This window comes from Hemicordylus capensis, chromosome 4, assembly GCF_027244095.1.
Source record: "Hemicordylus capensis ecotype Gifberg chromosome 4, rHemCap1.1.pri, whole genome shotgun sequence".
Classification (NCBI taxonomy): Eukaryota; Metazoa; Chordata; class Lepidosauria; order Squamata; family Cordylidae; genus Hemicordylus; species Hemicordylus capensis.
Window position 1 is genome coordinate 33,680,872 of NC_069660.1, and position 15,161 is coordinate 33,696,032.

The window sequence follows — 15,161 nt, forward strand, 5'->3', positions numbered from 1 at the left end:
ACCAGCCACTGCTTGTAATCCTTAAAGATTCTGCTGAACCTGAGAAGAGTATTTTCTGGCAGACAGATATATCTGGCACAGTCTGTGCTGTGAGAGAGGAGAGGCCATCAACAGCCAGCAGATACATGCTTTCCATCATGTATACCTGTGGGGAGAGCTATACTCTCATCTTTTGTTTTGGCCATTTATACATCGCAGCAGCAAAAGGTTGCCACTTTTGAACTGGCCTCTGTAGTTGCCCTTTTAACAGCAATTTGGTGGAAAGGATCATGATGTTGATGTCCATTCCATGAAAACCTTTACCTGCTGATTTCTGCATGTAAAGCAGTCTTAAGACTAGAATTTTATGCACTTTGAACTCAGTGGAATTCAGTCCTGAATAAACATGTATAAGATTGGTCTGCAATTCTTATTCACAATGACAAATCAATGGCATGATTTGGTTGCTGTTGTCTGTTTTATACGATTCTATATCAAAGGGGCTCAAGAAGAGAAGCAGAAGCATAAGATGTTTATTTTAGCCAGCCTGCCCTGCCTGCAGGCTCCTGTCAATCATAAAAATACCCATTCAGGGCCATTTATTTCTGGCTGCAAGTAGGCTATTTGGAAGCTATTTCACCAGTTGCTCAGACTCCTCAAAATAGCACTCAGCAGACCGATCATCCATGATCTCTTGCCTCTCCGCTTGTGACATCTTCCTCTGAACAACTCCCTCCCTCCCTCCCTCTCTCTCCCCTCCCCCCACCTCACACAAACACACACACAACCTTAGGATATCATACTATTGTAATTTTGTGTATGAATGCTACTGATTTCTATGAAATCCTCTCATTACTCCAGAATATGATGCCATTCATATGATGGGGCCATCTAAGAACATAAGAACAGCCCTGCTGGATCAGGCCCAAGGCCCATCTAGTCCAGCATCCTGCTTCTCACAGTGGCCCACCAGATGCCGCTGGAAGCCACAGACAGGAGTTGAGGGTGTGCCCTCTCTCCTGCCAGTTGAGGGCATACCCTCTCTCCTGCCGTCCTACTGGGCGGGTGGAAGGGTTAGCCAAACTTGCCTCCCCCCACCCCACCACAGATGGGCATCCTGAGCTTGGTGGCTGTGCACTCCATGCTCCCACACAATCCCTGCTGCTCCATGCAACGCAGAGCAGGGGGGATCGCTCTGAGGCCAGGACTCTTTATCTTGGCCCCCGGGTATCCCACAATACATCATGCACCAAGTGCAGTGCCCTGGGGGATTCCTCCAGGGAACGGGCACTCTAGGCGCCCCTCTCTATGTCAGCACAAGCTACAAATAGCCCTCGCTGACACATGATCCCGGACGCCAGGTTTAGGGTGCATTTACGCCCTTAATCTTGGCTAAGAGCCAGGCTATGACATCAGGTTTGGTGCTGTGGCACCACGTAGATCCTGGTAGCTTAGGCTTGGCTGCTTGTGAGAACAGCCCTCATGCACTTGCACAGGGTCCAAAGAAACAATGCAGTGGTGTGACAAGAAAGTGAAAGGAAGGGAGGGAGGGAGGGAGGGAGGGAGGAAGGAAGGAAGGAAGACTGTCCACCAATGAAAGCCTTTTGGATTCTTAATCAATTAATTGATGAAATCAATTTGGATATTATCAAATCATCAAGAAAGAAGCTTAACTTAGCATCTAGCAAACAAAACTACTGTTAATGGTTAGTAGATAAGCTATCCTTTCTTCTTTATTCCCTATTACGATAACATACGAGAATGAGTTCTTGTGTAATGGCTTCAGATTTTAAAAACTGAGCCCTCCTGACTCAGACACCCAAATGAAAAATTTCTCTATCCACAATTAACAAATCCCATCTAACTAATTGACTAAGATCCTAGTTGTTCGGGAGTATAAAGAACTGAAGGACTGCAGTACCAATTCAGCAGAAGATTAATCAGCTAAAATCCAATTAATTAATGAATGTACTGATTAAATCAATTCTAGGTTTTAGCTGTGTGTGTGTGCACGCACACATGCAAGTGCACATATGCACACACGTGTGAATGTAAATCATAAAGACTATTTTAGGAAGGATTTTTTGGGGAGTGAAATATTCCATTTACTTTAACTGAAACTCCTGCTAACTGGGCAAAGAGGCACCTTTTTAATGTGGTGATTCTCTTTATTGAGCAGGGGGAGAGTAACTGGCCCTATCCACCCCCAGCACAGTACCTCCAGTGACCGTTGCTGGTGTCTATCTTATATTTCTTTTTAGACGGTGAGCCCTTCGGGGACAGGTAAAATACTTATTTTTTCTCTCTGTAAACTGCTTTGGAAACTTTTTTGGTTGAATAGTGGTCTGGGGGAAGATATAAATATTTGTTGTTGTTAAAGAAATATGAAATGTTCTCATTAAATGTGAATTTTAGCTGTAATACATGGAATTATCATGAAATTTTGTCTGTAAAGAACAAAACCCCATTCAGTCCATCATTCCTTCTTTCTCTCTAGCCTTCTTCAGACATCATGTTGTACATGTGTACAGGTGTCTGTTCATATGTATATGTGTTTAGGTGAAAGATTGCACATGTGTTCAATTTAAAAATGAACTGGGGTACAGATAAGAAGTGTACTACTGTAATGTGTTGAGATAACATGTATATGTGTGTACTGATCTGTATGTGTGTGAACTGTACACAGATTATACATGCATTGAACTATACATGTGAACAGGACTTTTGCGTCTTATATTCTTGATAACAGATATGTGATAAGCCATTTCAGCACTGTCTTAATAATATGTATGCCATCAATGGTTACAAATATTAAGTTAGGCATGGTAAATAAATCTTTCAAAATAAGCTTACAATCTACTAATATAGTGCTTTGAGAATCATAGTGGCCTTTTCTTCTTTAAATTACACAGCCACTTTTGTTTTTCTGAGCTATATGAAGTGTTATTACCACTATAATGGTTTCAGCGAATTGCAGATAATACCTAATTGGGAGGGGTTTAAAACCTTTTGAGGACAGGACTGTAATTCAAAATGTCCTTAACAAACTGGGGGGAAAACTGAGCAAAAATAAATAGGATGGCGTTTAATAAGAATAACAGCAAGGTACTGTGTCTAAGAAAGGCAACAAAGACACAGACTTTACTTGAGGAATGTCTGTCTAGCTTATACCACTGCAGAAAAGACTCGCAGGACCATAGTCAAAGACAAGATGAAGATGTGCTAGCAGTGTAGGACCATTACAGCAAAGAAATTCAATTCTGGAGCAGGGAGTATTATGAGTAAGATTTAGGAGGTCTTGCTTGGCTCTGGTGAGACCTTTGCTAGAATTCTGGTTCAGCAATGTCCAAGCTGTTCTAAACCAACAGCAGAATCACATATTCCTGAGCAATAACCATGAGATTGCAATAGGGCTAAATCTTGGGCCCTCAGATGTTGTTGGACTACAGCTCCCACCATCTCTAACCACAATGGTCCAACAATACCTGGAGACCCAAGTTTGAGAACCCCCTGAAATAGGGGCTTCCGTGTTTAAATTGATGGGCAAAGAAACATTTTTTTAAAATGATGGCTCTCTTAGCTTTAGCGGGGTGGGTGCACACTGTCCCTGTTCATACAAGCATAGTGTCCCTCCCAGTAGCTGTTGCTGGTGTTTCCTCGTGTTTCTTTTTTAGACTGAGAGACCTTTTGGGATAGGGAACCATCTCCTTATTCCTTTTCTACGTAAGGCCTTGTTTTGTTGAAAAGTGAGATATACATACTCTAACTAATGGGCCGGTTCAGATAATGAGGTTGTTCCCATGACCTTTGAGAGCGCCGGGGGGGTGGGGAGGGTGAGGCAGGATAGCGCCTACCTTCCCCCAGACGATTCGGAGTAGTCCTGGACCACATGGCTTGTGCGCTCACATGACTGGTGCTTTTGTGAGCTATGCGGCGTTCTGGAGGTTGGGCAAATGCTCACCACACGATGAGTGTGGTACATTGAGGGATTCTGCTGTGAGTTGGGTGCTCTAGGCGCCCAGCTCTGTGTCCGTTTGGGCTGTATGCAGCCTGAGCTTTCACAAGACGACCCTATTGCTCGTGCCCTTTCCCCCAGATAAACAGTCAGGTAAAAATCCTGTGCTAAACGGGAGGGCAGTCAGTGCTGGGATCGGCCTTGATCCCAGTGCTTCACACGAACAGCCCTACCTGGGTAGGGTTGCTTGTGTGAACAGCCTCAATATATATTTTGGCCCACACAATTGAAAGGGGGACATGAGAGCATACCTGACGTAACGTCTTTCAAGGACACCCAGCACATTCCTCTATCACATGTGGTGGGTAGATTGTCTGAACTGCCCCCCACCCCATGCACTCTTAATAAAGTTTAACCTACTTTTTTTAAAAAGTGGGATAAATCTTTTTATCATAAATGAATAGTAGCGAAGATCTCCTGGTGATGCAAGCAGTGGCTATCACACGGAGAGCTGGTTGTAAAAATGGGCTTTGAAGACAAACTTGAAAACAGCCTTCTGATACACAAAGAGTTATCTTAAGATAGATACAAATCATTGCTCCCTTCTCTGCTATATACAGGTCAAAAAATAACAATGAACTCATAGGACAGCCAGAATATTTAGCCTAGGTTTCAGGGAGAATTTTGTAAATGTAAAAGTGATGGAGCGGAGAAATATATTGCATAGGGATGTGAAAGATCTTCCATCACTGGAACTCTTTAAAATTAGACTGAATAAGCCTGTGGTTGGATTCATTCAGTGGCAGCTCAATATATATGGCCACTTGAGGTGAGGTGCAAAATGCCGCCCTGCGGCCACAGATGCCAGCCCTCTTCCTCTCCCTTCCCTGGACACACTCTGCTCACTTTGCCGGCTCCATCCCTGGGCTGGAGCTTGCAGCTGCCTGCCGCCACTCTTCTTTCTTCTTTCTCCCCACCTCCCCTGCATAGGGTGCACTCTGCTTGCCTCACCCCCTGGGCCAGAGCCTGCTGACGCCACCTCTCTCCCTTATTTCCCCTCACCTCACCTTTCTGAGGTGCTCTCTGTCTGCCCACCCATCCACTGCCCCTGATTGCTGCAGTAGTAGGTATCCACAGCTTTGTCCATTGGGACTTCCTGGCTTCCTGGGAAGGGGAGTTGAGGAGGATGTGTGGCCCAGTGAGCAGGATGGCAAGGCACACAGAGTATGCCCTGGGGGCGGGGGGACGTAGAGGCCAAAGAGCCAGGAAGAGGGGGAGCGGCAACACAAGGGAAGAAGGGCAATAGCAGTGGACCTGCAGCAGGGTGCCCACATTCAGAACCCTGCAATGCACTTGCTATCTGAGGCCAAAGAGCCCCTGGTGGCGCAGTGGTAAAACTGCCGCCCTGTAACCAGAAGGTTACAAGTTCGATCCTGACCAGGTGCTCAAGGTTGACTCAGCCTTCCATCCTTCCGAGGTTGGTAAAATGAGTACCCAGAATGTTGGGGGCAATATGCTAAATCATTGTAACCCGCTTAGAGAGCTCCGGCTATAGAGCGGTATATAAATGTAAGTGCTATTGCTATTGCTATTGCTATTCCCTGAGAGGGTCACCCCTAGATTTGTTTATAGGTGAACAAAAGCCTTGATTGATTAGATGATGTATAAACGTATACAGGTGGACAACAATTAGCAAGTGCATGATATCACACTACCCCTAGCACAAAATCTTCTGCTAGTCTAGAACAGAGGATCATTTCTTTATAGAACCATGTCCTTATACTAGCACAACAGCATTTATGCTAACACAAGATCAGTCTGGATGTCACCCACTGCTTCTCATATATCTAAGGTACCTCGGTGAAGTAGATGCTGCATAGTTCTTTCCTAATGATAACTCCAGGCAGATGGGATGACTTTTTCTAGCAGCGAGATGGACTACATAGTCTATGAGGTTCCTCTCAGCTCTGATGTCAATATTAGGCAAATTGATATGCCTAATTTATGTCAAGACTTCAAATTTTCAGATTTCAGAAAGATCTTCTTCAGGAATAATTCAGCAACTGTTTATCATCCTTCCTAAAAGAGCATTTGAGTGCTACGAGCACATAGGCCATTTTTGATGGATGTAATATTTTGCACTCACACACAACATTTGAAAAGGGCTTATGCAAATGCCAACATGTGCACATTATAAGAGCATTCATTATCCACTAGTATCTTTCAGCCCGTTAAAATAACGGGCGCTAGTAGCCTTCTCCCCACACCTTCCGCCACAGTATCCAGGGCCGCCACCGCCTCACCGGCCGGCCTCCCCTTTCCGGGCCGGTCCGGCCGCCGCCGCCTGTGGCTTCCGCGGCCGGGCCCGCCGCTGCCTCTGTCCCCCCGCCCCAGTCTCCGGCCGGGCCATCTCCGGCCGGGCTGCCACCGGCCTCCGTGGCCGGGCCCTTCGCAATCGGCCTCCGCTCCGCCGCCGGTCTCCCCGGCTGGGCCCGGGCCCCCCCCCCACCGCCTGCCTCCCCTTTCCGGCTTCTTCCACTGCCTCCTTCCATTCGCCCAGCGGTGGCGGCGGCGGCGGCGGCGGCTCCACCGACGCCTCGCCCAGATTCTTCTGCTGCCTCCTCCCCCCGCCGGGCGGCGCCTCGCCCGGCTTCCCCCGCCGCCTCCTCCCCCCCATCCATCAGCGGCAGCTCTGCCCCCACCTAGGCCGGCTTTTTCCGCTGCCTCCTCACCCCGTCTGGCGGCGATGGCGCCGCCGCCGTCTCTCCTCTCCCCGTCTCTGCCCTCCCCGCGGCCGGGCCGGACCCGCCACTGCCGCATCTGGCCTCCCCGCGGCTGGGCCGACCAACCGACCAACATGTCCGCCTGGTGCCTGCGGTTGTGTCTCCCTCGGCTGTTCTGGGCATGCGCAGAGTGCATGCCCAGAACAGCCGAGGGAGACACGGGTGCAGACACCAGAGACATGGGCGCACACGCTAGGGCTTTATTATATAGGATGTACACTGTTTGATGATACATTTGTAAATAAAATGTAATAGAAATGTAGCATTATTTTAATGGAACAATCTTGGAAATGTTTCACGTCTCATGCAGCATTTCACGTGAAGGAATAAGTGCAATCCAAATAACTTCATAGCAAACCAATTTTGCCTGGGCTGCCTACATTATATCACAAAATCAGTGGCACACATCCTGATGAATGTGTTTGTGGAAGTACTTTTCACTGCACAAGAGGAAGGAACAATTGTTGCTAACACTCCTTTTCCTCTGCTGCTTCCCATGCCCCCTGAAAATATATGCCTGAAGACCCACCAACCTGCATAGACATACCTTTGAGGGGAATTGTGGGTCACAGAGGGAAGTAGATTGAGGGAAGTAAAAAGTGGGGTCCTCCAAGGATTGGTATTGGGACCAGTTCTCTTTAACTTTTTCATAAATGTTCTAGAAGTTGGGGTAAGCAGTCAAGTGGCCACATTTGCAGATGACACTAAATTATTTAGGGTAGTGAAATTCAAAGCAGATTGAGAGGAGCTCCAAAAAGATCTCTCCAAACTGGGGGAGTGGGCAACAAAATGGCAAATGCAGTTCAATGTAAGCAAGTGTAAAGTGATGCATATCGGAGGGGAAAACCCAGCTTAACATATACGCTGATGAGTTCTGAGCTGTTGGTGACTAACCAAGAGAGAGATCTTGGGGTCTTAACGGACAGCTCACTGAAAGTGTTGACTCAGTGTGCGGCAACTGTGAAAAAGGCCAATTCCATGCTAGGGATCATTAGGAAGGGGACTGAAAATAAAACTGCTAATATTATAATGCCCTTATACAAATCTATGGTATGGCCACATCTGGAGTACTGCATACAGCTTTGGTCACTATAGGTTATGGACATTGTAGAACTGGAAAAGGTACAGAAGAGGGCATGATCAGGCTAGGCTAGACCTTATGAGGCTAGGCTATAGCATCTGGGCCTCTTTACTTTGGAAAAGAGGTAACTAAGGGAAGACATGGAGTGGAAAGAGTGGCCAACACTAGAACTAGGGGTCATCTCATGAAGCTGAAGGTCAGGAAATTTAGGATTGAGAAGAGGAAGTACTTTTTCCTACAGCACATAATCTATGGAATTCTTTGCCATGGGATGTGGTGATGGCCATTAGCTTCGATGGGTTTAAAATGGGCTTAGACAATTTCATGGAGGACAGGTCTATCAATGGCTACTAGTCTGGTGGCTATCAGCCACCTCCAGCCTCAGAGGCATGATGCCTCTCAATACCAGTTACAGGGGAGCAACAGCAGAATAGAAGGATTCCTCCTCCCTTGCTTATGGGCTTCCCAGAGGCATCTGGTGGGCCACGTGTGAAAAAGTACTAGAGGACTTGGGCCTGCTCCAGCGGGGCTGTTCTTATGAAGGGGGGAATCAGAAAAATCACCCCTTATGAAAATGAAACTTTCTTCCACAAGTGCAACATTAGTCAGGATGTGAGTCATTATGAATGAAAATGGAATCATTTAAGTATGTAGGTTTTATTTTTTAAAGACGAAACTTACACTGGGAATTCCAATTTCCTGTTTCCTGTATGCTAAAAATAGCCTGGCATTCACTAGGCAATTGTGAAGACACAGATGACAGCTGATACTCTCACACCAAGATCACATGACCTTCAGCTGTTGTTAACTGTTTCACACGTTGGCTGTCCAACATGCTAGCCATGATATGATGCTTCTGAGCTTAAAGACAGCAACACCAGAGCATACACATTTTGACTATCCAGGAAGCCCTAAACAAGAAGACCTCTGCTGAAAGAGAGCTCTGTGAGCTTTTCCTATCTTCCCAAATCTGAAAAATAGCTTTGTGTACATGTGTGAGTGGGTGGCTGTTGAGAAATCATTTTTATTTCAGTGTTATGCAGCAATCTCATTTGAAGACCACTGTAAGATCACTGAAGACTGCCTGTAAGTAATTACAAAATAGGAGAAGAACAGGTGAGTGTAAGGATCATGCACTCCTATGAGGCATGTCTTCTAAACCCACCAAATCTGGTTACTGAGATTCTGCACATAACGTTTTAGCAAGACTACCTGACCAACTTCCAGATCTGGGGATGGAAGTTGGTAAGATGTAGGACAGAGAACCTTTGTGACTAGATTTGGGTGGGTTCAGAAGACGCGTCCGACAGCAGTATGCACTTCTAGCACTCAGCAGTTCCTACTTGTTAAGTAATTATAGGTGGTCATCTGAATCCACTCAGTGTGAAACTGAGATGTTCTGTAGCAACTGACTTAAAGTGTGTGATGCCCATAGTTTATATTATCCAGTCCTTGGGACAAAACTGTTATGGGAGCACAATCCATGTGAAAATGCAGGCTGTGCTGATTGCACATAAAGTAGCAGGGGGCTTATAAAATGCAGCATGGGCAGAAGGGAGATGCTGAACCCTTCCTTTGATTGCATTCCCCCCGCTTGAAACTATTTTGCTCCCAGTGGGAGGCTATTTATACTGGAGTTCCTTAGGAGAAAAACCATGGAGAGAAGTGGTTTTGATGGAGAAGCAGGGGAGAAAGGATTCAGACCTCTTTCCACTAATCTATGTTGGATGGAGCCTTGATATGAAATCTGCACAACCCATATTGAAATTACAAGGAAATTACAGATTTAGGCTAAACTTTAGGGGGGATTTCCTAACTCCAAAAGCTGTTCAGTAGTGGAACCATCCATTGGTGGCTCTCCTTCACTAGAGGTTTTCAAACAGAGGCCGGACAGCCATCTGTCAGGGGTGCTGGAATAGTTTCCTGCTCTAAGCAGGAACTAGAAGACCTCCAAGGTCCCTTCCAACTCTAAAATTGTATGGTTCTGTGTAACGTATAAGCAGCGCCACTGTAACATCTAGTTTGGTACTCAGTTTCAGTCCTGTCACTGCCTGATATGTCCTGCAGAGTAATGCAAGCAGTGCAGATCTGCCCGTGTCTCTGCAGGGCTCTAATACACACATGGCGATGCTGCTGCACAAGAGGGTTGTTCTCGTAGAGGTTAGACTTCCATGATTGAAGGTTGTGCACTACTTACATTATTGCCAATGCAAGTAGCAAACACCCTGCAATTATACAAGGGCAAGCTGTACCAGAATAGCGCTCTTGCACAGCAGCAGCATAATGTGTGTTAGAGCTCTGCAGCAGTGCAGGTGGATCTACACCACTCTTTATGCTGCAGGATATGTTGGCCACTGTGCTTAATATCTCACTATTAATGAGAATAACTGAGAATCAGGTAGAAAGAGCTCAATTTCCTACCTGGCTGGTAGAAGTCCGGAGATAGTTCCCTGGCCATTGACCTGGCTAAAGTGGATTCATTGTTAGCTGCCAGTGCTGCTTGCTCGGCACCTTCTGACTTGGCTTTGGCATGGGCTGTCCTGTGGAAAGAACATCACCGCAGCATTAATTACTTGCCAGAAGCATCAGAGAATTCCGACCGATGAATTAAGCCATTTATTCCAAACTAGCTGACCCAGGCGCAGAGCATCTGCACCCCTAGTTCTCCCTTCCTCCCTCTCCATTTTAGGGCTCACAGCCAGTTCTTCTCCCATCCCTTCAGCCAGGTTCCCTCTCCACTGGCAGCTCTCATCCTCTTCACGAGCAGCCCGGCAGTGCGTTTTTGTTGGCCGCTTACGGTGGCACCGCCACCTTCTCCTCAACCTCCGCCCGCCTCCCTCCCCTCGCCAGCTCTCGTCCTCCTCGCAAGGAGGCCATTGGCCCTCTTTTAGCCACCTGCTCGGCCATCCTCAGCAGCTTGCAATGGCACCTCCTCTTCCTCCTTGGTCTCCCTACCTCCTTGTCAGCTCTTGTAACTCCCAGCAGCTGCTCGTGAACTCACACGAGAGCTGCCACGCATGGGATTAGCCATGGGTATGCTAGAGAATTATATATAGAGAAGATTGAGCCCTCCGGAGGATCAGTCTGCAATAAGTCATTTCAGGATGAGGGTCTTGCATAGTGGTCAATTACTGGTTATTAATTACCTTGACTGTTTACTCCCAATACTTATAATATTTATTTGACATTTTTGAAAGCAATTGGCACTTTGTTCCTTAGGTTTATGTCAGCATGACATATAAAGAGGAGGGGAATATAAGGACAGCAGTTTATTTGATAAACAGTCCTGCTTACAAAGCACTTTGATTCTGGGGCTTATAGACATCTTCAATTCATACTGAGCATTCATAAGTGATAAACGTGAGCACTATAAGATATTCCCCTTAGAGGTTGGAGCCATAGAGCAGACGGTCCCAAGTTCAATCCATGGCATCTCCAGGTATAGTAGGGCTGGGAGAGACTGCCTGAAACCTTGGAGAGCTATTGCCATAATATTGAGCTAGATGGACCAATGGTCTGACTCGGAAAGACAGCTTCCTATGTTCCTAAACCCATTTTTCTAGCACTGAGACTGCAGATGGTTTCCCTGGCAAAATTCAATTGTTCTTCCTGTTGACTGTTGTTAAATTGCATAAGAAGGTGGTTGTGTCATTTTCTGTCATGGGCATATTAAACAGATATATTCTGCATAACCACATTTTTTGCATGATAAATGTGACTTTGATTCCCATTGTGTGTCTTTCCTTAAGATAGCATTGAATATTACATGCTCCTTTTACATTATGCTGGTCTAAGACCATAATGACAATTGATTTTTGCAGGAATATAACATTTCTTCTGTCCTCAAAATACATCAGCTGGAGGACAATTTTTCTCCAATTTTAACATGTTTCAGTTAATGTCCAGCGAAAAGGCTGCATTTTCATAACATAAATGCTACCTTGTGGGGACATGTTAGCAAATGGTGCAGCAAATGGGTAACAGCTATGCGGTTTTCATGCAGTAAGTGAATATTCTGGAACAGCCTTTACAAAGCAAGAAAGAATCCCACAGTTCTCAACTGAAAAGTACGTTATGGAAAATTAAAAACACAATTTTCAGTGGCATTTTCAAAGTGCTGTTAAGTACTATATCATGATGAACCATTTTAAGAATTTCACTTTGGTCACTTATTGCGTATGCAGACTTTGTGGACCCAGCAATGCTCTGAGATAACTGACCATTCTGTTTCTTGACGCATGAATCCTACTACTTTTCATCCTTCTTTGTATCATAAGCATGAGTCACCCTGTTAACCAACATAGGGATACCACTCTCTTTTGAGCGCAGTCCTGTGTAGGAATGCTTTCAGCACCCTGTATCCTGTTAGAAAAGTGTTCCAACTCCTCAAGCATGTGGAGACTGGAGACACTTGGCAAAGCAGGCAGAAATCTACAATTTTAAGCCCTGACAGCTTGCAGAAGGCCCCCAAGAAGCTGTAAACAGACACAGAATCTCCTTTTTTGGTAGCCTATAATCAGTGTGATTAATTCCAATGTAATCTGAAGGAGGTTTGGTGGCATATTTATGCCTTTTTGTGCCTGAAGAACTGGTGTTGATTCAGAGTGTTCAGGAAATACAGCACAAGGTGGAAAACATGCTTTTCCTTGAAGCTTGTGGAAGTTTTAACCCCAAAGGAACTCACTGAGGCCTGGTCCAGTGTTCTCTCTAACAGGGATTCCCAGATGTTGTTGACTGCAACTCCCATTATCCTCAAGCAAAAGCCATTGCAGCTGGGGATTCTGGGAGTTGTAGTCAAGAACATCTGGAAATCTCTCTTAGAGGGAACACTGGCCTGGTCTACACATGCAGGAGAAAGGGGGTCAAATGCTGAGGTGGTAAAACAGATTGCACCACTTCAGATGTTACATGGGGCATTCCAGTTTGGGATGCTCATGAAGAAAACATCCCTGCAAATAGAAAAGTAGTACCCAGGGCCAGCTCTAACATAAACAGCACCATGGACAAGAAGTGCCTTTGGTTTTACCCTCCCACCATTTAGTTTATCAGTGTTGCCGCATTGTGTGGCTTGTGCAGAATTGCAAAGCCCAGTACTGTTCCAAGGCTTTTCAGCACAAAAAAGAAAAGTTATCCAATTTTGAAACTGATCATTTTACAGCTTTCTTTTGAAATTATTTATAGAGCTTATAGTCTGCATAGTATTTGTAGTGCTTATAGCACTTAGTAAGGCTGCCTCACAGTAAAGCTGTGTACCAATGATTTCTATCTAAAACAAATAACAGCAAACTGGAAACTGAAAAATAAGCACACTTTAAAGGTAATCGATGGGAGTTTACTTTTGCAATGACCAGGAGTGAAGAAATGTTGGCTCAATTCATCAGCCAAACAAAACATTTTACTTGTCAAGCTATGTAATGTTGGTACATTACTCATCAGGACTTTTTTCACTTGTCAGGCATCATTTTAACTCTCTACAGACTAGTAGATTTCTGCAACACTGGCAATGACTCCCTGACTCATTGCAGAGAGTACATTCAACTAAGAACGGGTTACCAAGCTCAGCACTGTGCCTCCTTCAGGTAGGTGCCCATCCCTACAGTCAGCCCCGGTAATACATCAGGGAGGAAAATTCTATCCTGCACCTTTGCCAGCTGCTCTAGTTTTCTGTTTGCAAGGATTTTTTTTTTTTTTTTTAAATGGAGGAGAACATTCAAAAAGTATGATCAGCGACTTTTGCATTCGGAAAATAGCACAGACCAGAGAATTGCCAATCCTCCAGGACTGGCCTAGAATCTCCAGGAATCAACATCAGTCTCCAGGTCACCACTGAAAACCATTCTGGAGATTGTATACAGCTTAATATTGTGAGCAATATTGGCATGGGGTGGGGGGAATCTCCAAGAATAGCTTCAGTCAGAGTTGGCTTGGCAACCCTATTCTTCCACCCCAGCAGTCCATTACCTCATTCTGCCTGAGGCTTGGCCTGCACATGCAACAGTTTGTATGCCAAGCAGTGGCAGAGTGGACTGCATCACTTTAGACTGCAGGTGGGTGATCACACTGTGGTAGATTTTTAGGAACATAAGAAGAGTCAGACCTTTGGTCCATCTAGCTCAGTATTGTCTACACCACCGTATCTCAACCACCGGTCCCTGGACCACTGCCGGTCCCCGAAGGGTTGAGTGCCGGTCCCTGACTGGGAGTCAAACCCCCCCCCCCCAAACACCTGCAATCAAGGCACTCACTTCCTCAATTTTGCACATGGCATGGAAGAGGGAGAGGAGGAGTATCATGGAGGCACGGGACCCTGCTTCCGCCTTGCCTCCACGTGCTGCTGAGATCTTCCTACAGCTATCTTTATCTTTACAACTTCAAACTGTATGTGGCGTGGGGCATCGAGGAAAAGGTATGGCAGTGGGCGCCACTTGAAGGGCTGCTGGTTCTTGCATGCTCATTATTTGCAGCCAAAGGTTGATTGATTGAAACCCAGCTGCCTGTTGTGGTCGAGGCACCTTGAGAGGAAACTCTTTTTCCCTTTTGCATCAGTGGGGTGTTTTCCTTGGCCCCCTGTAACCACTTGGTCTGCGGTCCCCTTTGTGACCTCGCCAGGGGGTGGAACCTCTGGCTGGGATCATGCCGTGGTGAGGGCTAAGCAGTGGAGGGAGGGAGGAGTGCCACCTTGGCTTGGGCTTTACAGAAAGGGAGTGCAAGTGGACTCCCTTGGGGAAGGGGAGCAAGCACACGTACCAAGGAGGGCCAAGTGGCGGAGGGAGGTGGCGTGGTGCAGGGGAGAGGCAAGAGACCATTTTGTGCATTCATGCAAAAGGGTCATTGGATGAATGGCACTGGAATGAAGTGATCCTGGGGATTTGATGCCCAGCGCGGTTCGTGTCCGATCCCAACCGATTTAAAACCAGCTGCCTGTTGCGGCCAAGGCACCTTGAGAGGGAACACCGTTTCTCTCTTGCATTGGTGGGGCGTTGTGGTCCCTTGGCCCCTTATAATTCCCCTGGTCTGCCCCGCCGGTGGAAGATGGCAGTCCCCTTTATGACCTCGCTGGGTGGGGGGGACAACCTCTGGCCGGGATCATGCCACGGTGAGGGCTAAGCAGTGGAGGGAGGGAGGAGGGCTGCCTTGGCTTGCCTCGCAGCAATGCACGGGCGGCATGTGGGACCACGTGAGCTGTGTGGCCCCAAAGGCAGGCTGGTGTGATTGGTGCATGCAGGGGAGTTGGGAGGGGGCACAGAAGCATGCGCTGCGAGAGAGAATGGGGGAACACCTGCTACACTCTGGTGTGCAAGCACAGCGGCAGCAGCTCTTGGATCCAGGCAACCTTCCAAGCGTGGTCTGGTGCACCATTGCC

At 46.6% G+C, this 15,161-nt stretch overlaps 1 protein-coding gene across 3 annotated transcripts in view; it reads right to left on the minus strand.

Annotated features, from left to right (window-relative positions):
• The window catches only part of JPH2 (junctophilin 2), a 110,212-nt gene that overhangs the window by 12,833 nt on the left and 82,218 nt on the right, over positions 1 to 15,161 (minus strand). For 2 of the 3 annotated variants that reach the window (XM_053245539.1, XM_053245538.1), the window contains exon 3: positions 10,220 to 10,338. The exons of the other annotated variant lie outside the window; for it this stretch is intronic. In XM_053245539.1, the coding sequence (XP_053101514.1) occupies positions 10,220 to 10,338 (119 nt within the window). The remainder of the gene's footprint in view (positions 1 to 10,219; positions 10,339 to 15,161) is intronic. 3 annotated transcript variants of the gene reach the window in all.